The 21462-nt window shown below is 55.6% G+C and overlaps 1 protein-coding gene across 5 annotated transcripts in view; it reads right to left on the bottom strand.

Annotated features, from left to right (window-relative positions):
• The window catches only part of TBX4 (T-box transcription factor 4), a 44621-nt gene extending 28179 nt beyond the window's left edge, over window positions 1-16442 (bottom strand). The window contains exons 1-4 of one of the 5 annotated variants that reach the window (XM_064467816.1): window positions 16290-16442; window positions 12316-12404; window positions 7170-7328; window positions 6229-6323 (exon numbers count right to left, since the gene is read on the bottom strand). In XM_064467816.1, coding sequence (XP_064323886.1) covers window positions 6229-6323; window positions 7170-7328; window positions 12316-12327 — 266 coding nt within the window. In that variant the 5' untranslated portion in view covers window positions 12328-12404; window positions 16290-16442. Of the gene's footprint in view, window positions 1-6228; window positions 6324-7169; window positions 7329-7424; window positions 7531-7703; window positions 7842-8605; window positions 8874-10122; window positions 10230-12315; window positions 12405-16289 lie in introns of those variants that run through there. The other 4 variants (XM_064467817.1, XM_064467818.1, XM_064467820.1 and 1 more) reach the window with 4 other exon arrangements.
• Window positions 16443-21462: the final 5020 nt, after the last annotated feature.

Genomic DNA, 21462 nt, shown 5'->3' on the forward strand with positions numbered 1-21462 from the left:
CCAGTGTATCCTAACCCTCAGTCCCTTATTTCTCTTATCACCCACGCCACTCCGCTATGACGCTCTGTATACAAAGTAAGAGCAGTTAACTTTGAAGTGCTGGATTAGCCCATGCCAGATCCTTGCCTCAGAATAACAAACAATACAGGTTCAACAGGAGTTCTCATCAGTAGTTCATTTTTCAGCCCCAAATTCACTGTCACTAACACAAGCAACATTGAACTCTCAGTCTATGGACAGATAGGGGAGATTTATCTGGTGGCAGGACCATGACCTAGTGATGAGAAGGTCAGACAGTTAAGGGATTTTTATATTTTGGAATGGCGAGGTTGTATTTTTTTCTTCTGGCTAGCGCATCTCATTTTTAAATAAAACATTGTTTCTCACATACTTGAGAACTTGGTTAGCTGGATGGCTGCTTTCATGGTCTAGAAACATTTCCTCTCTTTGCCCCACAGTAACTTGAAACATGGGCAGGCTTCTTGCCATGGGATGCTTCTCCGGTGCTTTCGTTTTGCTGTAACTGAAGTTGAGCAGAAACGGTCCCAACGTGCCAGAGGACAGGAGAGGTCGGTGCTGGCAGCCTCCAGCAGCAGCAGAAGCACAGCACAAAGGTACCTCAGAGAGAAGCTGTGCAAGGTGATAGCCAACAAGCCAGTGCTGCAGCATTTCAGGGCAGGTTTTCTCCCTCACCATCCCAGCTCCCTTGACACTGCAGCCCCTCCAGCTGTGCAGGTTCCACGGGGCCTTTTGGAGAAGCCGTGGGCAGCCCTGGCATTGATGCCAGGCCATGCGCCGGCTCATCGGTGCAGAGCAGGAGATGATCTGCAGCCCCTGTGCCCATACGCCTTCGACGCAGAGGCAGAGCCCAAGCGATGGTGGGGATCTTCCCCGGCTGGTTTGGGCTTGACCAAATGCTCCCCTGCAAGGCTGGCCAGCGCTGCTGCAGGTCCAGTCTAAGGACGAGCTGGGAAAGCTTTGGCAACACCCTTAACCATGAGCATCCCATGTCTTTAACAAACTAAAAGCAAGGCTTGCTCTTTGAAGAGAGAAGTGTATTAAAAATTAAAATCCCATCCCTGCCCTACTCGGTGTGCACGAGCTCTGTCTTCCTTGCCAAGCTATTGACATGTTCAGCAGCACGGCCAAGAGCCATCGGAGTTTGCTCCTGCTCCTTTCTCTGAAAGCAGGAGTTTGCCCCAACAGGGTAATTCCAGGACCCCGAATTTAGGACTAAGCAGATCAAACATTCCTTAAATATCTACTTTATTTCCAAGTTTTAAATTGATGGCTCACATTCCACCGCTGATCTCGGATATTAAGGTTTGCTTTTGGATCAAAAACCTTTAGCAGAGATTCTTGTAACTGCCTCAAAAGATTCTGGACAAATATTTCCCTTTAATTATAATGAGAACTGGGCATCCATATGCCCTACAGAGCCATGGAAAATTTAACTTTTAAAGGATTTTTCACAGAGGAAAGCTGCACCAGCTTAGCCAAAGCATTTATACTTCTTCAGACCTTGATGTCCTAAAAACTAGTTTTATTTTGGTTTACTAAAGTTGATTAGGAACAGATTTTTTTTAACTGAAATAAGCCACTTTTAAAATGAAACTTGAACATCTAAAGGGGGTTTGCGTCTTTTCCACACATGCAAGCTGCTTTATTGATTTTTTTTCCTGTGCAGTATTTTCCTACATATGCTTCTTAAAACCTGCTACCATAAAGACTGGAGCTGTCTTTGTACCTGTGCACATCCTGCGTTCCGGCCAGAACTCAACTTCAATCTCTCAAGCCTCCTGTTCACATCTCTGGGATGGTTGTGCTACCATAGAGGAATGACACATTCTTTTCTCTTCAATAACTGTCCATAAAAAAGTGACCAGACACCCCATGAACTGGTACTTTTTACTGATTAACCATAAGCTTCATCAAATTGTTCCTGGCAATACCTGGACAGAAACTGCAATGCTGCAAAGATGGGCACCCTGGAAAAAATTAGTGAACAGCTACAGCTGAATACAGGCTAATAGAAAGAAAGAAATCCTGAGCCAGGAAGATTGTATGAGCAAAGATTAACTTCCTGCAGAAATAAGGTCTGGAAGATAGGTTTCACAAAGAATTATGAGAGACAAAGTAGGGTTTGCCACCGGGTTTTAAAAAAAAAAAAAACAAAACACAAAACCCAAACCAGTTGTTCAGTTAAATAGTAACACGTTAAAGCAAGAAAATGAAATTGGAAAGCAAGGGTTATAATGAAGTCTCTCGTTTACTTTCTGCTTCCCCCACCCCTCATACACCCCACTCCATCGCCGCGGAACGCCTGATCTCGGGCAGGAAAGGTGCGCGCCTTGCTAGGACGGGCTGCCGCTGCGCAAAGCCCGACCGCGCGCCCCGGGCGGCGCCCCGCACCGCAGGGCGGCCGGGAGGAAGGAATTCAGCGGTACACCTGCACCTCCACCCTCCAATACACCCGGTGTCCTCTTTATTGCCATCTAAATCGACTTTATTAAATTGATTTAACAGGACCTCACCGCCTGGAAAATGCTTTTCTTTTTGCCTTTTTTTTTTTTTTTTAATAAATTGGAGAATTAGTGAACAATTCTAGCCTTATTCATAAAAAGAGGTATGAACAGCTCGATGTAGGTGCTGGGATGATTCACCCGTCCCGGGAAGAAGCTGGGAGCGGGGACCAAGGACCGGGAGCAGCTGCTCGGAGGAGCCAGGCGGGCTCGCAGCCACCCGAAGAAGGGGGTTTCAGCTGCACACGGCGGCAGCGCCCGAGCCCCGCCGCCTTCCGAAAACAGCTGCTTTGCAAAATGCCACTCGCGATGGTCAGCGCTGAGGGAGATCACGGGTGGCCGGTCTGCTTCCCGCTCCCCCCGCCCCGGGCTGGGCAGCCCTTGGGTACCTACAGCCCCAAGCATCGGCACAGACCGGGCAGTTTTTGCACTGTGTATCACTCAGCTTTTAAAACCCAGCAACAGAAAATCCTCTGGAGTAGAAATTCGTAATTAGAACAAACCTCAAATAGGAGGAACGAGAAAAGGCTCTGATTTATGGAGCGTCCCATCCTCGGGGCGCTGCCATGGGCAGGATTTTCTGTCTGAAGGAGGCGAGCGGTTTTACGCAAAGTTCAGGGAACTTCGCTAACACAAACTTTTTATCTTTTGATGATCCTTTTCATATAAAATAATCTCTTTTTTTTTTCCTCCCTCCCACAATGAAGCAGTCGAACATTAAAAAGATAGCGAGTGCATTTTAAAGATGTTTCCACTTTATAAATCAAGCTTTCTTGGCAACAATATGATTTCTATTCCAATGCTGAGCTTGCTGTGTTCTCCTAATGTCTCCTACAGATCAGTCCTAAGAGGGAGTAATAATCCCACAAAGTAATTCTCAGCCCTAAATTCTCGATAATTTATAGTTGGCTCGTTCTGGGGAGCTCTACAAAGAAAGAAACAAATGACTCCCCCTCTCCCCCCCATTAAGTTATCAATATTTGCCTTGTTTATACAAAAAGGCTATTTTACACCATTGCCATGGAATTAACGCTTCCGCTGAGCTTTACATTTCCTCTCCATTGAGTGAACTTGTCATTAAAGTCACTTTTTTTGGTTGTTGCTGCTTGAAATTTAAAAATCAGGCTTCAATTTCTTTTCGTTTGTGCCCCTTGAGGTCAGACAGACCGACATTTAAGTGATTTCAACTAACTGCATTCAGGGGCATCTCTGTGCCTGCTGGGAGGGGGATTAGAGTCCTAATTAGTGCCTGCAATTAGCCGGTTTCCCTCTTCCCCCCCACCCCACCACCCCCCCCCCGACGCTAAATGCAAGTGCATACAAATCTCCACTAACCAGCATTTTTTTTTAATTGGGTCAAGAGGAGGTTTATTATTGCTACTCTTGATTTAAATAGCTTGGGTAAAATAAAATCTGCGCGGAGTACTAATTTTCATTTCGTTATTTGCACCGCGATTCGGGGCATATTCCTGCGTTTGGGCTGCCCCGGGCTCAGCGCGGACACGAGTGGCTCAGCCTGGCGCTCGGGATGAACGAAGAGACTTAAGCGATCACGCCATTGAAGTCCTTCCATTTTTTCTGCCGTTCTCAAGCTAATTATTTTGTGCATTTATTTTTTTTTTTTGCTCTCGGTGCTGCCGGAAAGCCCAGCCCGGGACAGAGCCGGGTCCTGGCAGAGGCGGGTCCCCGGCGGCGGCTCGGCTCAGCCCGGCCCGGCTCCCCTCCCGCTGCCAGGGCTCCGCAGCGGGGTTGTTTTTGGACTCACTGCTAACTATCTATGATAAAAATATTGCCCTTTATTTTGACACCGTTTGCAGCTGGACACAGAGAAAAGAAATGAAGCCACTAGTCTGTTTCATCAGCATTTCAGCCTTTTTTTTTTTTTAATTAAAAACTATTTATTAAAAAAAAAAGGCTGTTAGCTTGCTGGTGCTGAACTGATTTTCGCAAATAGAGAATTTGGTTTGATAACTCAAAAAACAGAGTTTTGTGCATCTTGGGGTCAATCCCTCCAGCCCCTCAGCCCCATCCACACACTCATGGAAGGTGACTACGTGTGCACTGCCAGCTCCACTGGACAAAGAATGTGGGACTGAGCCCTATACATATGGATTTGTTTAAACAATCCACGTTAAGACTTACAAAGAGATAACATGCACATTTGGGATGCTTAGAGTCTAGAATTTGGTAAAGATATTACACGTCCTGCACAGACACACACTCAGATACTATAAATTAAGGGTGAAATATTTGAGGTCTTGATCCCCTAGTCTTAGCTGACTTAGGTAGCAGACCTATCAAAATGAATCCGGCTCTTCACATCAGTAGATGCTACAGAACAAGCACAAAGATTTTATACACCAAAATGTAGTGTGATAAGGACAGAGTTACCTGCACAATCACTTCATAAATAGGCCAAATAGCAAACAAATTGAAGATCCCCGGGACATACACCCGCTCTCCAGGGGGACTAATGGGAATATCTTGGTTATTAGAGAAAAGCTCCCCCACACCAGCCAGACTCTGTACAGAGCAGCCCTGCCAGGGACAGAGGAAAGGAGAGGGAAACCGCTCATCACTCCCCAAATCCAAAGCCAGGGGTTGGGGTCTGGGGTCTCATAGTGTGAGCAGAATACAGGGGAGAAAAGACCCCCGCCCCGAGCTCCCCGGCTGCCCTGCATGAAGGGACCACAGGGGAAAAGGACTGCAGAGGTATTGATTGTGGGAATTTTTTCTGCCTGATCCCCGTTGTTTGGGTGTTCCCCTCCACAACTCTCCAACACGGTGTAAAATCAGCAATCACAGGGCATGGCAGAATCACACTGCTCTGATAGAATTAAATGGATTTAAACACCTAAGTCTGGCGATTTTTCTTTTCCAGCAGCAGCAATGCGAGCCTGCTGCCGCAAAGCCAAGGGTGGGTATTTCGGTGCTCAGAGTGGGAGCTGGCTAGTTCTGTTGGGAACCGTCTGACTGTCAGGCTGGTGATTGTCTGAGGTTTAATTCTGATGTTTAATTTTCTGACGTTAATTCTGCCATCTCCCACCTGAGCAGCCCGGGAAGGGAAGAAGCCCTGAGCAGGGGCAGGGATGGGCTCTCCAGGGAAGCAAAGCCTCTGTGAGCCACTGCCCAGGCCTGGGTGTGCACTGCATGCTGAAGGGGCTCCGATTTGGTAAAAATCGTTGTTTGTTTCCAAGGGAAGGCAGAAATTTTTTCCACACCTAACAGGATAAAAGTGGTAACTGTCTCTCTCTCAGTTTTGAGATTAAAAGCATAGCCTAAGCCTTCATGTTCCTAAAAATTTGGTGCAAAGTATCCCAGCACAGGTCTTAGTGCACCATGCAGAAAAGGGGAGTGAGGTTTGCTTTGGGGGGGGAAAATAAAAGCAGAACCACAATTATGCTAACATCTTAAAAAAAAAAAAAAAAAACCAAAACAAATAATGAAATGAAGAATTACCAAAGAGAATTGGGACTAAATGCAGCAAATGACTCTGCAACTCTTCCTTGCATCTACAATCTCATTACCACACTCGAACACATGCACAGTTTACATGGAAAAAAAATGACCTTACTAAAATCTGCAATCAAACAATAATTCTTAAAATGCCACTGATTGCAATAGCTCTGCAAAACCCAGTCTCGGCAAACAGGGACATTTCATACGGATCAGAAGCAAAACATGTTCGCGGGGAATTTTCACTAACCTGCCTGCTTTGGTTATTATCATTTCGGTGCCGGCTTCATGAAATTTCTTCCATAGCTCCTTCTCATGGAGATAGACTTTGATATTTTCTATTGTCTGGAAAAATAAAGATAATAAGAATAGCAAGAAATGACTGAGAAAACCCAGGAGAGGGGCTGGGACGGACCTTTGGAAGGGCAGCAGGGCTCGGTGGCTGCGCACCCCAGACCAGCACCGCAGCCGAAGCCACACCGGCCTCGGTCCTGCCTGTGCGGGAGGAGGTCAGAGTCCCAAAAATTCCACCACCCTTTGCCAAAAATAAGAGAAACAAACTGAGGCCGGGTTTAATTGCAGGCTTTCACATCCAGGAGGGACACGGAGACCAAAGGGAACATTTTTCTTTTTCCTTTTTATCTTTTTTTTTTTTTTTTTGTAGCGGTTTCCGCGCCCCGATGGAGCAAACGGGCCCCGCTGTCGCCCTAAGACTCCCAAAAACTGGGGCCAGGAGCATCTGCGGGGACACCCGGATCCGCTGAACAATGTGCGCATCCAGAGCCGCGGTTTTTGCGCGGACCCATTCCGTTCCGCGGGGTGCCGGGGGCAAGGCGGGGGTGCCAGCCAGGCGCGGGGGGCGAAGGCAGAGAAGTCGCGATATGTCGAGCGGCCGCGGGAGGACCCGGCGGTTTATTTTGCGGGGGGAAAAAAAAAAAAAAGCAAAAACCAAAACAAAACGAAACCCACCGCCGGGCCGGATCCTGCTCCGGAGGAGCGGCCGCGGCCCCGCCACCCGACGGGCCCCGACGGCCGCGGCTCTGCGACGCTCGGGCTCGCCCTTACCGACGGCGGGCGGGGGGCGGCCAGATTCGCACGAGAAAAAAATTAAAGAAAAAGGAAAAAAGAAAAGTGAAGAAAAATGCGATTTCCTCGCATTTCCCTCCCCGGTCGTGGCCGGGCGGTGCGTACCTGCTCGGGGTCGGGGGGCTGCGGGCTGCTGAGCGGCGTGCTGCTCCCCCCGGCTACGCCGAGGACGGGGGAGCCGGCGGAGGAGTCCGCATGGCCGGGCGCGGGGGCTGTTGGAAACCCTTCCTCGGTTTCAGACAGGCTTTTCTCCTGGAGCATTTCCTTGGGGGGAGAGAGGCGCACCGTTAGCTCACAGCACCGGGGGCCGCGTCCAGCCCCTGCCCCCCCCCACCCCGCCCCAGCCCCGGGCACGGCCACCTGCGGGGTCAGGCCCTCCCGGCCCGGCCCGCGGTCCTTCCTCAGGCGGCGGCACTCGGCGGGACTGGGACGTGACACCCCCGACCCCCGGGGAAAGCCACTGTGCCCGGGAGAGCCGGGCCGGGCCCGCCTGCCCCCGCGGGGGAGCCGCCCACGCGTGGCTGCGCTCCCGCCTGAGGCCCGGGCAGCTCATCTCAGATGTAGCAGCAGCCCCCCCCCTCACCCCCGATCCTTTCTCTTCCCCCCCCCCCCGTTTTTGCCACCGTGCGGGGCCGGTACCCGTCGGGGAGACCGGTTGCTCTGCCCCGTCCCGTCGGGGCTGCGGGGGCTTCGCGACGGCGCTCAGGGCCGGGCGGTGTAAACAGGCAGAGTGCTGGGCTCCGAGATAAAAGGGCCCCTCTTAAACTTGGACGGAGACTGGGAAAAACCAATAAAGATAAGGCCTGACAGCTCCGCCGGGGCTGCCGCCCATCAACCCCGACTTTTACAGCGCGGAGGGACGCGGCCGCCCGCCCCGCTTGACGGGCGGACGGACGGGCAGCGCCGGCGCGAAAGGGGGAACGGGACCCGGGAGCGAAACCGGCGCTCCCCACGGGGAAACACAAACGGGGCCCGCTCCCCGGCTCTCGACGGAGCGCTCCTCTCCCCCGGCCCCGCTTCCCCCCTGCCCCGCGCCGCCACGCTGAGCCCCGCAGCTCCAGACACAGCAGAGCTTCAGGGAGAACTCCAGCCAGACAGACGGACAGACAGCACGGCTCTGTGCGAGCGGGCACACACACGCGCCCGTGGACAGCTGCACTGCACGCGCCGCGGCCACCCCCTTTCTCCCCCGGTGCCCCGAGCACCGCCGGTCCCTCCGCTCCGCTCGGGGGGACGGGACGGGGCGGCCCCAGCCCGGCCGAGGCGCGGGTGTTCCCGGCGGCCACCCCGCACCGCGGGGCCGGCTGACCCGGGGGAGCACAGGAGGGAGGCGGTGGCGACCCCCGAGGGCCCGGCTCCTGCCCGCGGACGAGGCCCCCGGTGCTCCCGGGGCCGGAGCCGGGTCGCAGGCCGGGGAAGCAGTGGGGCAGGCTGGCGGCGGCCGCCCCGCCACAGACCGGGGGCTCGGCAGGCTGCAGGGCACCCCGCACCCGCGGACCGCCCGCTCCCTCCCGTCCTCCCTCCGCACCCCGGGAACTCACACGGCCGGCCGGGGGAGCAGGAGGTGCAGCGGGGGGCTCCGGGCTTGGCCGGGGGGCGGCTGCGGCATGAAGGGCATCCGCGGAGCAGCGCGGCGGCTGCGCGGGGAGCTCAGGCCGGGCGCGGCTCCGCGGCCCCCGATGGCAGCGGCGTGCGGGGCATCCCCCGCTGCGCGGATTCACTTTCCCTTGATCTTGGCGGAAAATGTTCCATAAAGATCCAGTTTGGGGCCTTTCGACACCCTCCCTCTTTGTCTCCCCCCTCCCTTTTCCCTTCCCCTCCTGTTGCTGACGTTGCCGCTGTCAATCACGTCCCCACAGACCGGCTCTGGCCCGCTCCGCCCGGCCCGGCCCGCTCGGCCGGCCCAGGCTCCGCGCCCGCCCGACGGCCCGCACGGGGGGTACCGGCCGGGTGTCAGCGACCGCCCGACCCCCGCTCACCGGGCCTGGCCGCGGCCTTCCCGGCCTGCCTCGGTGCTGCGCCGGGCCTGGCGGCGAGCGGAGCCGCTCGCTGCTCGGGGGGGAGCCCGGTGGTGGGGAAAGGGGGACACCCCCAGACCCACCGCGCCCTTCCAGTCCCGGTGGTCCCGGCGCTCCCCACTGCCCGCCGGGGAGGCGGGCCGGGGGCTGCAGCGGAGACAGAAGGGCCGCGGCGGGCACAGGCCGCGCTGGAAGGGCGCTTGGCTCGGCGGGCCCGGAGGTGTAGGGCGGCGGGACCCCGCGGCGGGAGCCGGGGCTGTCCGGGAAAGGCGACGGGGAAGGGCTGGGCCCAGGTTGGGGTCACGCTTCGGGAGGGGTCCGCAACCTCCGGCGGCTTCCCCGACCCCGCCGCACCGGCAGCCAAACCGCCCGTGTCCCGCCAGCCTGAGGCCGGTCTTCGGGTGCGGGTCTCCCTCAGAGTCCGGGGAGTGGGGACAGGGCTCCCCGTCCTCCTCCTGTCGCGACAGAGAGCCCCGAGCCTTGCCCCACGGCGGGCAGGAGCTGGGCGGCCGCAGACAAAGCGGCGGCGAGGCCGGGCCACCGGGGTCAGCCTCTGCCGGGGCCGCCCCGAGGTGAGCGCGGCGGGGGTAGAGGAGCTCCCGGCCCCGCACACCCCCGGGCAGCATCCCCCGCACCCTCCGGCCACGGGCATCGCCTGCTCGGGGCTCCCACCGCCGAGGGAAAGCCCCAAATCCAGGGGAGAACTCCCGCGGGAGGGTCCCCGAGTGCTGTCGCGACTGAACGGGCCACTTGAGCTCTGCAGTCGCGATTACCAAGACACACACACCCCTCCACCCCGCAGTGCTGCTGTTGGGGCTGCCCGCCCTGTGCTGAGCGGCCTCTCGCACCCACCCGCGGCCGAAACGCGCCCAGGCTCCCGCCCTACCCCCTGTAGCTATGCCTATCGCGACAGCCCCACTCCTGTGGACCGCCCTATATCGCGACAGCCCCGCCTGGCTCCGCTCTGTCTCGCGTCCCCCGCACCCCCTCGCCGGGCTGCGCCCCTCTCCGTGCCCGCGGGTCGGGCGGGAGCCGCTTACCCGAGCCGGGGGGTTCCCGGGCGGGCGCCGAGGAGCCACTCGCCTCCCGCAGCCCCGGGCTCACAGGGACACCGCCATGAGCCGGCGGGGCTTCACGGGGCAGGATTTTTATCAGGGTTTTCTTGAAAGTGAATTTAAACCCAAATTCACTCCCACCGTCACGTGGTGCCGAAATTGGGAACAGGAGCAGAATAAAAAGTAAACTCGGGTCAACCTCTTAATGGACCTTTCCCCCACTCCTACCAAAAAAAAAAAAAAAAAAAAAAAAAGAAAGAAAAAAAGGCCCGGTTGGGCCGGGGGATGCGAGCGAGGGAGCGGCAGCAATTCCCACAGGAGCCGGGGCCGGCGGCAGGTGAGACCGGGCCGGTGGCGGGCCCCGACGTGCGTCTGCGGGGCCGGGACGAGCAGGGACCCGCGCCCCTCCTGCCCCCATAGAGACGGGGCAGGGGCTGCGGAGGGCCTAAGGGTGAGGAGCCGTCCCGGCGGGGCCGCAGGGGGAGCGGGGAGGCCCGGTTCGGCCCGGGGGTGGTTGGGGGGGGGTGTCACAGAGCGCCGCTCCCAGCCGCTGACCTGCTGCGCTCCCTCCCGTGTGCGGCCGCGGTAGTTTCCTCGGGTTTGGAGCTGCCTCTGAGCCACGGGCCGGAGCCGTGCTCCAGCCCCACCGCCGCGGGAGGGGAGAACCCGCGCAGAGCCGCGGAGTATGCGCGCAGCCGGCCACCGCAGCTGCCCTTCGCTCGGCCCGCTCCGTCCCGCCGGCCGTTCCCACCTGTGGGCCGGGCTCTCCCCGCAGGCTGCGGGGCCTGGGGCGGCTGCCGGGGGCTCCACGGCAAGGTGAATTTTTGTATTTACTCTGCGGCTGGTGCCAGTGGCTCGGCTTTGTTCTGCGCCTTCCTCCCGCAGCCGCGGAGAGGGACCGCGACAATCATGGTCACTGCCTGTGCTTCCTCTACCTTAAATGCTTTTTTCCCCCCCTTCGAAAAAAAAAAAAAATAAAAAGGCGGAGGGGGCGATGACCAGGTGGGGAGGATTTAATTAAAGCAAAGCCAAAGCCTCCCCCTGCTCCTGCCAGCCCCCGGCCCTCCGCATTCCGTACGGCCCCAGCTGAGCCTCTCCGCGTTTGGCGGCCTCGGGCCGGCTCCGCCGTGCCGTAAGCCCAGGCAATCCAGACCCGGGGGTCGGGGTCGGTGGGGCTTGGCCCTGGGGGAAGCTGCGGCCGGTTTCATCCACCCCCGGCCGAGGGGAACGGGACCGAGGGGCGAAACATCCCCGCCGGACGGACACCCCCCCACACCCCGCCCCAGCCCCGGCTTGGGCAGCGCCGTGCGTTTCCCGGAGGCTCCGGCAATTCACGGCGAGGCTCGAAACCAGCATGACTGTCATCACCAGGCAGAGAAACGGCCGGATCCCCGACGGCAGGGTGGCTCCTATTCACGGCTCGTCACCGCCGAGCCAAAGGAGCAGGCAGGGGGAGGATAAATCCCGCTTTCAGGGACCGGCGCTCCAAACCACTCATCACTGTCGCCGAGCTCGCTCATGCCTTGGCCCTAAACACCGGCGATTAATAAAAGTTTACTGTCGCTTTTCTCCAATAATTACACTCAGTCTGCGGGCCGGGAAACACCGAGCGGGCTCAGATCTGCGCGTTACCTGCGGGGATGCTCCAGCGCTCTTCCAGCTCCCTTTGGCTCGCTTCTCTTCCCCCCCCCCCCGCCCCCCAAGAAAACCTGTTTCTCTTCCCCTCCCCACCCCAAGAAAACCTGCCAACCACGACGGAGACGAAGGGAGAAGCGACCCCCGAGCCCGCAGCCACCGGTCCCCTCCGGCCGGGCGGCCCCGACGGCGGCGGCGGCGGGGGGAAGCCCCGCGGGGTCCAGTCCCGGCCCCGCTCCCGCCCTGGCCCCGGCTGCCGTGAAGTCAGGACCGAGCCTCGGCCGCGTGGGTTGGCATAGATTTATTGGCTTGAGCGGAAACTCACCGGTTTACGCTGCCGAGGAGGGTTTGAATGGATGAGGACTGAGAAAAAGTTGCCGAATTTTGCCAATAATAAGGCTGGAAGAATGGAGTGCTAATACTGAATTATGCATGTACTCGGGAGGAATTACACAGCACCAGACTCGGGCTTCTAAACAGGGAGTGCCAATTTTCTAATAACTGTGTAATATGCTTATTTATACCATACAAGGACTTACAAACCTCATTGTGCATAGCAGCTGGGTCATATTTCTTTACCCTTCCATTCCTCGGGCTCTTTTGCCAAAAGACTGGTACCAAACACTTCTAGGCTGAAAGGAAAACACAAAATTAAATTGCAAAGAAACGATGACGGGAAGCATGGGTAAGATAGGGGCTGACATGCGGCCCTTTAATCTTAAGCATCTGCTTAAAATAGATGCAGTAAGCGGGTATTGAAAATATGCACGGTTTTAAATGCAAGTGATTCTCTGCTGCTAAATCGTTCAGTCGAATTATCCGCATGGATTTGCCTGACCTGGGCAAGTTTGTAGGCTCTAAGGCATTGTTTTACACCATTAAGTAAATATTTTAACGAATGTTTTAAAACGTTGTAAACTAACGTGTTATTCAGCCTTGCACTAAGCGCCACTGAACCTGGGTAAATCAAACGAATAACCATATTCCGATTTGTTTTTAAATATTTGGGGATATGCGATAATTTTTTCCCAGAGTACCAAGTGTACTTACCCCTCGTAATTTCAATCGAAGCTATGTAGGATGCAACCAGGCAATAGTCACCATATAACCAGTAATAATTAAACTATGAACAAATATTCTTGTATCTAGACTTTTTAAAAATGCTTATGTATTTTACAAATAAAAGCAAACACTTGTGGAATTGTTTTAATTTTTAAAACTAATATTAATTTTGTCTAAATGCTCTGGATTTTTATTTTTGAATATGCTCTCTTACTACTTTCAAAAGCAGCATCTGGGATAATAACATTTCAAGTCCATTGTACATTTTGTATAGAACAGAATTTGCTGTGAGCTCAGCAACACTCTGTGTAAGAATGAATAGTCCAGAGATCACTGCCCTGGTGAACGTCAGACTGAGCTAGTTCCCAATGGTCTTTCCTAGCCAAAGGTCTGGTTTAACTTCAAAATATATAGTTAAAAAAAAAAAAGCTCCATCTGCTTTGCAATTACCTTGTTGATTTTTAATGAAAAGAGCACTAAAGCTACAGCATGCAGGAGCATGGAAGCAGGCAAACAGGGCCACGCTGAAATGGGAAAAATGGGTTAAAAAATAAAAGCAGAACAATGCCCAGCGCTCAGCACGCTGTGATTTTTATGCAGCCTGGCTGCAAGCACCACGGCGGCCGCAGCTCCGCTCTGCTGCCTGCACCAAGCCAAAATGGTGCTGCCGGGTCGGGGTCTGAGCAGGCCCTGCCATCACCGCTCCACACGCGGCAGCCGCCGCCATTTACAGCGGGTCAGCACCTCTGGTCCCACAAGCCCCCTGGTTAGATGGGCCGTGGTCACCGGCACCACCGGGTAACCTTGGCTGAGGCTCAGAGGACAGCCTGGGAGAGAAGGGACTTGGGCAGCAGTGTGGGTCGCGGTGGCAGCCGGACCTGTGTGCTGAGAAGGGAGAGCAGCCCCAGGGCAGCTCAGCGTCCTGCGGGGACCTCGGTGGAGTGGGAGGAGGACACACAGAACCTCCTGGGTAAGCTGCTCTGGAGCACACGGGCTACGAGCAAAAACGAGACGCACATAAATCCACTAAGTGACAACACTGCAAGTCACTTCTCACCAGGCAGGAAGAAAAGAGGAGAGGCTTGTCTCAGAAGCCTTGCATCAGAGCAAGAAACTGCCTTAAGGTATTGCAAAACCAGACCAGTGCAGTCTTAGAACAGCACATCGTGGCTCTGCACGGCATACTTGGCCTCATCCACCCATCACTGTGCAGGGGATGAGGGGCTCAGGGCAAGTGCTGCCCAAAGTGATTATTTCATTTGTGCTGGGCGTGAGGAGGAGGTTACTGCTATGGGAAATCACTGTCCTCCGGGGTGAGGAGGAAAATGGTAGTTTGTGTGAGAAGTTCCCAGTGGGAGGGATGAAGGCAGCCAGCTGCCAGCACTGTCTCTGCCCTGGAGCCGGGTGCAGACCCCGTCCAAGCCCTGGGCGTGGCACAGCACGCTGCTCCGCTGCCGCAACCGGGGCCAGTGGGGTCAAACAGCCACACTTAAACGTTACACCCCAACATGGACTCTCACCTCTGGGACAGGCCTTACTGAACAACAGCCTGAGCAAGGCAGCACGGCAACACACAAGCATGTGCCAATAATGCCTGGTGAGCACCGCTGTGCTTTGGGACGGAGGCTGCAGCCCACGTTCCTGCTGTTTACCTTAGTGTCCCAGTTGCTATTTAGGCAAAAGCATCATCTCAGCCATCAGCAGAGCCACCACTTCCCAGGCCGGCACATGCAAGTCCTTGCTCCCTGCCAGAGCCCATGACTCTTCTTGGCCAGTCCCTTTCCACCATGGTGCTGCCCAGGGGAAAAACCTCCTCCTTCTCCCTGGGCTGGGGCCAGACCCCGCAGCACGGCAGCCGGTCAAAGCAGGGCTCAGCACTGTACCTACGGGCAGGGGGACTCCCCATCTTTCGGGCTCACAGGAAACACTAATCCAGGTGCAAACATGGACCCTGGGGATTTAAACACTTGGCAGATGCCTACAACAGCCGTGTATCATGCTCCGGGGGGCCAGTCCTGTCCTGGGTCCTTGCTAAATCATCAAAAGGGCAGATTTAAGGGGCGTGAGGCTTTCAGGGTACAGGAAGGCTGGTGTGATTTAAAAGGGTGGAGGGGAGCGGCGAGCAGCGCAGGTGGCTGGCCTCCGAGCACAGAGGCTCACAGGCCGGAGCGGAGAGACACAAACACACGTCCGGATGTGGAGTTGCCGGCAAGGAGGTGGCCAGACGGGAGGAAGGCGAGGTGAGAGGCAGATGAGAGTGGGGAGGAAGGGAGCTGCTCAGGGGTCTGGGGAGCAGGAGCCTGCGGCGGGAAGGGGCCGCCTCTGGGAGGGGTTTTGCCTCCCAGGGCAGCTCCATGGCCTCGGGTTTCTGCCCCCCAGATGAGGGGGGAGCAGCTGCGGGGCCAGCCCCAGCCCTGGGAGGCTGCAGAGGCGCTGGGGAGCTGGTGGTGTGGACGGAAGGAGGAAAGGGGGAATAAAAGGTCCTTCCTAGGACGCAGGTTGGCAAAGTCTGTCAAAATTCACCACCGCATCCCTCTACCATCAGGACACGCTGGGATGGGATTTCCCCAAAGCATCTCCCATAAAGAGGCAAACCCTTGGGCCAGGTTTGGTTACCAGTAACTCTGCTCAACCAGGAAGCCACCCGGCACTGCCAGCCAACCTCTGGGATGTGGCGACCCGCTCCCTGCTCAGGCACATCCCTCCCACGCCTCCATCCCACTCCTGGGACACTGCGATGAAACACATTCCTTGGGCTGCAGCGGGGCAGGGTCAGGCCTGGGACAAATGCCGTTCTCCATTTTGGGCATTTTCCTCCTCGCCCAGAAAGTGGGATTGCTCTGAAAGCAGGGCTCAGCCTTTGGGTTAGCTTTGCCCCTGTAGTAAGGAGGGGAAGAGCTGCAAAAACGCATCACGCTCCCGTTCCTTGGCAGGGGTTCTCAATAGGAACAAATGGGAAGGGAAACGATAGCCAGCTGGGATGGGGCCCAGAAGCTGGGAATTTCTCCCTTGTGGGACATGACTTGCTGCAGAACCCCAAATGCTGCAGGTAGAAGGAGGGAAACTGGAGAGAGGGAAGAGATGAAGTGCTGAAGCAGAGTGCGCTCCCTCTCCTGCATCTGCCCCTGGCTCCAGCGAGGAGAGAAAGGATGGCTGATATTCATTAAATAAAGAGACAGGAAAACCTTGCTTAAAGAGCTGTCTGGGAAAGGGGCCATTTCAGGCCTGCTGTATGCAAGTGCCAGTGATTTGGGGCCAGAATAGACAATATTCCTCCGGACTCCGCTGTGCAGGGAGCTGCTTTCAAATGTACCAGTTACAGAAAGTTGTGAGGAGCTTAATAGTGCTTTTCTGCCTGGGATGGGAGACCAAGCTGGCTCCATCAGGAGAATGGAAGGAAAAAGGTCCCCAAAATTCACAGTTTTTCTTCTCACACAGTAGCTCAGGGCACTGACCTGGCAGTGTAGCGAGTCCGGGGCAGCTCCAGCTGGAGGGAGAGCATCGCATATCCACAGCCATGTGTTGAATGATGTGGGCACACGTCTCACCGTGCAGTGGGAACAGCAAGAGGGATGGAAAAGGGGCTTCTTGGTCCTCTTGGTCAATCTGCACCTGTCATAAACCAGAAGATGAAATCTGGGGAGAGGCAGAAGCCATGGGGACAGCAGGAGATGCTGCTCTTGCCCATGGAGCCCTGTAGCTCAGTGCATTGGGATGGAGAAGGTTTATACCACCAAGCTTCAGCACAACTGCTACGGAGGGAGACTGGGGCCTTCTGCCCCTGCCATTTCCCACACTTAGCTGGGAGCCAGCTCTGGGAGGGGATGAAGGGGGCCCTGCCCCAGATCCCCAACCACCACTCCACCACCATGAGCATGTGCCCAGGCTGGCAGAGGGGACAACTCTCCGATTCTGACACAGAGAAACCAGGAGCTGGGGGTCCCATCCGTCCTCTCCCCTGCTTTGCCATGATCCTCGCTGCTCTGGACTGATCCTTCAGCCCTAGAAAGTATAAAAAAACATGGCTAAGAAATGTTGGTCAGTGGTCTATGTACAAACATCCTTCTCTGCGTACCACACATACTTAGCACTTCCAGTGAAGGAGGATGCTGCAGTTTTACCTTTGTGCTGGTAGCACCAATGCAGCACAGAAAAGCCACGGAGCTCTAGATAAATGCCCTGAAACAGATGAAATCAGCCAGGAACACCCGATACTCATTCCCATAAGGTTACGGTAAAGGTTGGGAAGCGAAGGAAGTGCTGCACTGGCATGCTGGCAGCAAATCAAAGCACATGACATTAATTAAAGCATATGTTAGGAATAGGAAATTAAGCTAAAGCAACATTTCATCTATGGCGTCTTCTCTAGGCACTTTAGAAAGGGTATAAGTTTACGGTAGAGAAAGAGAAATGAGGAGGCTGGTGCAGAGGATAGATGTGCGGGAAGTTAAAAGAATTAGAGGAGAGTTTTAAAAGCTTTAGACTACACACTCAAGGTCATGTTCACTCCCTGTATTTATTTTGAATTGTGAGTGAACGGGAGGACTTAGAGCACTGGCTGGCACTGTGGGAGCTTTGGGCTAACGCAGACCCCGGTGTCCTCAGTGAGGGGGCTCAGCCCCAAAATCACCACCCTCCTCACTCTTCCCTGCACGGCTGTGCCAGGCGCAGATGGAACTTGGCACCCATTTGCCCAATTTTGCAAAAAAAATACTCATTCTCTTCCAGTTTTGCTTTTCTCCAGCTCAGTCAGCCCCAGAACTTATCAAAGCTCAGTGGACTGCCCTGGGCACCTGGGGACAGGGGCACCGCTGTCCCCTGCGCAGTGGGGAAACTGAGGCATGATATGACTAACAGTTTTGAGCTGAACTCCAGCAACTTCTCTGAAAGAAAAGAAAGCAGCAGGTGCAGGGCTGGGGGCACCAGCCGGGGCTGCACCCCAACCCTGCAGGGAAGTGCAAGCAGCCCCCCCAGGGCCTCCCACGCCAGGTCTGTGTCAGCCACAGGCCCTTCCCCCTGCTCCCACACTCGCAGCTGGCAGCGATGCTGCAGTCCCGACCCATCGGGCGCGTTTCTGGGGCCGTACTGACTCACCAGACGCCCGTGTCATCCCAGGTCACCCAGCTTTTTTTAATCAGCCGTTTCAGGGCTGCCTGCCTGCCTGCCTTGCTGTGTCGGGGCTGCAGACGGGGCCAGCCCATGGCCATTTTGCTGCTCCACGTGGCCTCCAACCTGGCTCTTTGCAAGCACCCATGCATGGAGGAGCCTGACGTCAAAGGGCATCAGAGACCCAGATGTCCCCACTGAGGGGGCAGTGACATTCCCACTGCCCAAGCTGTACCAGGAGCTGTGATGTGTAGTGGGACTGGAGCATGGCAGGCTTGCATGAGTGTTCCTTCCTTCTGTGCAGCCAGGGTGGCTGCGGTGTACGTAGGGGAGTGACAGGCAGAGTCAATGCTTGAATAATGAACTCTGAGTGAAAGAAGCTGGGCAGCAGTCTGACCCCGGTTGTGCTCCTCCTGCGTGCTGCTCTGCTCCCAAACCAGCTGCTATTTTTCCCCTGGAGCCATAAATTGCACAGTGGGGCCAGCGGCCCTCACGCGGTTGCCCGCTGCCTCCCCACCGCAGGTGTCCCTGGGATGAGTTACGAGGAGTGAGTGCTGCAGCCAGGGCTTCACTCCAGAACCCCAACATGAGCGAGGCGGCACGGCTCCCTCTGTGCATGCACGCGCCAGAGCCTTTTCCCTCCCATTCCCACCCAGGACCACACTGCTGCCCTGGTGGGGTTCACCGCACAGGACCCCTCTGCTTCAGGGCTTTGCAAGGAGGGCTGGCCATGGTGGCTGCGGCGCAGTGTTTACCTATGGTGAGCGGGCAGATGGCTTGCTGACAGCTTCAGGAACACCTTGTAGCAGTTGCGGTGATTCCCAAGATCAGTTGCTTCCCATTTCAATTCACACATCATGATTTCTAAACCTCAGCTTGTACCTTCCCAGCAGAGCTCCCCACCTCCACCCCGGCCGCATGCGCTCACTGCCAGCTTGGGAGCAACTGAGAAGGGGGAACCACGACAGCAGCAGCCTTCATGTCTCTGACACCGCCTCCTTCAACGGTTCAGGGCAAGTCCCTTAACCTGCCAAAGAAAGGGCACAAGCAGTACAGGAGCAGCACGGGAGCTGGAAAGCACTTTGAGGATGTAAAGGGCTATCAAGTGCTTCTTAGGGTGAATAATTCTCTTCCCTTCACTTTCCCCAGCTGAATGATGGTTGCAATTGTATGGACTAAAAATGGCAGGCAGCCCTGCCTGAGGCGGGCCTGTGTGGGTGTCTCCTGCTCTCTGTGTACAGCATCTCTTCTTGGGATGACCCTCTGCCACCAGCTGCTGGGGACCAGCACTGGGCTGTCCCTGCTGGGCTGTGGGAGCCTGGCCCCTGCCAAAGGCAACTGGGATGAGCTCACAGCAGCAAAAGTGGAACTGGCACCAAGCTTGGCCATGACAGCTCCTAAACCCAGCGCAGGTTTGTTCAGCAGGATGCTTATACCCAACCTCCCTGCCCAGGAGAGCTGCTAGTCCCCACCATCCCCCGGGGAATTGCCTGGCGGGACCCCAGAGCCAGCTGCGGTTGGGGGGGCCCTCTGTGTTCCCACCAAATCCCCCAAGCAGGCATGAACCAGAGCATCTTGCACTTGTACACGTTTCCCTGCTCTCTGTGTGCTGCGCGGTGCTGCTGTGGTAGAGCCTTGGCCTCAGGGTGATAAAAGGAGTATGGTTTTCCAATTAAAAGACCCAAATGCATTTTCCTGCCAGTATTTAGTCCAGGCTAACATGCAACGTCTACTTTTTAACCTTGAAGAAGCCTCTAGAGACACTGCAAAATAAATCAATACTAGTCCACGTGCTGCAAAACAGAACCAATAAATAACTTCAGAACAGCTTTTCTGTTTACCGTATGAAATTCCCATTCTTGGCCATGCTCTTCAAAACAGCATCTCAAAATAAAATAGAAAAGAAAAACAACCCCCCGAACCCTTCAATTAGCAGCACAGCGTGAGGCTCGCCAGCCAGGCAGAGCTGGTTTCAGGTTGCAGGTGCAGGGCCAATTCTCCACTGACCTTTGGGCTGGGATTTGGGATAGAGATTGCCTGTGCAACGGTTTAAAAATATTAAAATAAAAACATTTTTTAAAAAAATATCCTTCATGGCTTCCTATGGCATGGAACGTGCTGGAGCGAAACCAGTGCCCAGGTGCTTAGACACGTGCATCTCCAGCCTGGTCCCTGAGCCCTGACACGCAGCTGCATGTGCTGCACCCAGGGCCCCTCAGCATCTCGAGCCCATCCTGGGAATGGGGGACTGTGCTCCACAAGTAGCCAGAGGTTTTCAACCAGTGTCACTCATGTGCCCCTAAATGTGCTAGATGGTGAGGGATAACCATGGCCCTCGACCTGCTGCCTCTGCTCTTCCCGAGTCACCCAGTCCAGGGCCAGCTGGGGACTCACCAGTTCTTCCTCCTTTATGACAATAATAAATGTGTCTTTAGCTTTAACATAAAATAAGATTTACAGGAGCTATTAAAAGCAAACTTAAAGGCATTTTTTCCTGCATCCTGTTGCAGAGAGGTCTCATGTGGGAGGCAGGTGGGTCTGCAGGACGCTGGTGGGGAGGTGCTGCCCTGGACAAGGCATGTGTGGGCAGGGGCACGCTGTGATGCATGGGCAGCAGGCCGGCAGCGGGTGGGCAGCAGGGACCTGCCTGTGCCTGCAGAGGCTTGCAAACCCCTCCTCAGCACACACTCAGCATGCGGCAGTGGGATAAACTACCGACAGCCAGCATTGCCATTAACAGCCTGTACTGGTGACACTGGAGCCAAAGCGAACACATGGTGGGGGTCAGGATGCACAGGGGCATCCCGTGATGGGATGATGAGCTGATGGCATCCCCTGCACAGGGACAGATCACGGCACAGAGTGCCAGTGCGCTGCGTCGAATGGCCTGGGATTGACAGATGGACATGCAGAGCCCCAGGCAGCTCCAATGGGAAGGGTGGCAGAAGGCAACTCAGCTCCCCAGCCTCCCACCCCAACACAGCAGGGATGTAACACCTACAGGGAAAGCACATCTACTGGCCAGGGAATAAATTTAAGTAATTTTCTTCATATCCCTCTATTTCTATTCCCCTCCCTTGAGGTTCCCTGTTGTCAGCGTGCATTATGCAGCCAGGACAGCTCTATTAGTCATACATTTAATGACTGGAAAAACACACGCAGCCGTTATTAGCAGGGCTGAGCCGCACACGCACAGTCCACTCTGGGAGGACAAGCCCTTGCAATGCAGGGTAACCTGATGGAAAAGCATCCGGGGCAAGCAGTGCCCCATGGGCTCCCTTGGGACTGGCTCCAGAAGGAAGCAGGAGGGATTTTTACATGGCTATTCAAGAGCAAACCCTCCACTATCCCATCCCCACTCAGAGTTCCTCCTCCTGGAGTGGGAAATGTGTTTCCTCAGGGGCAGAAGTGGCTGACATCTCTCTGGGCTGGGCTCTGCCTCTAAAGCATCAAGCACATCCCAGGAAAGCCAGACCTTCTTCCCTGAGAACTCCTACCAGGGAGGAGCAGGAGTTAATCATG

This window comes from Phalacrocorax carbo, chromosome 17 (assembly GCF_963921805.1).
Source record: "Phalacrocorax carbo chromosome 17, bPhaCar2.1, whole genome shotgun sequence".
In the NCBI taxonomy this organism is placed as follows: Eukaryota; Metazoa; Chordata; class Aves; order Suliformes; family Phalacrocoracidae; genus Phalacrocorax; species Phalacrocorax carbo.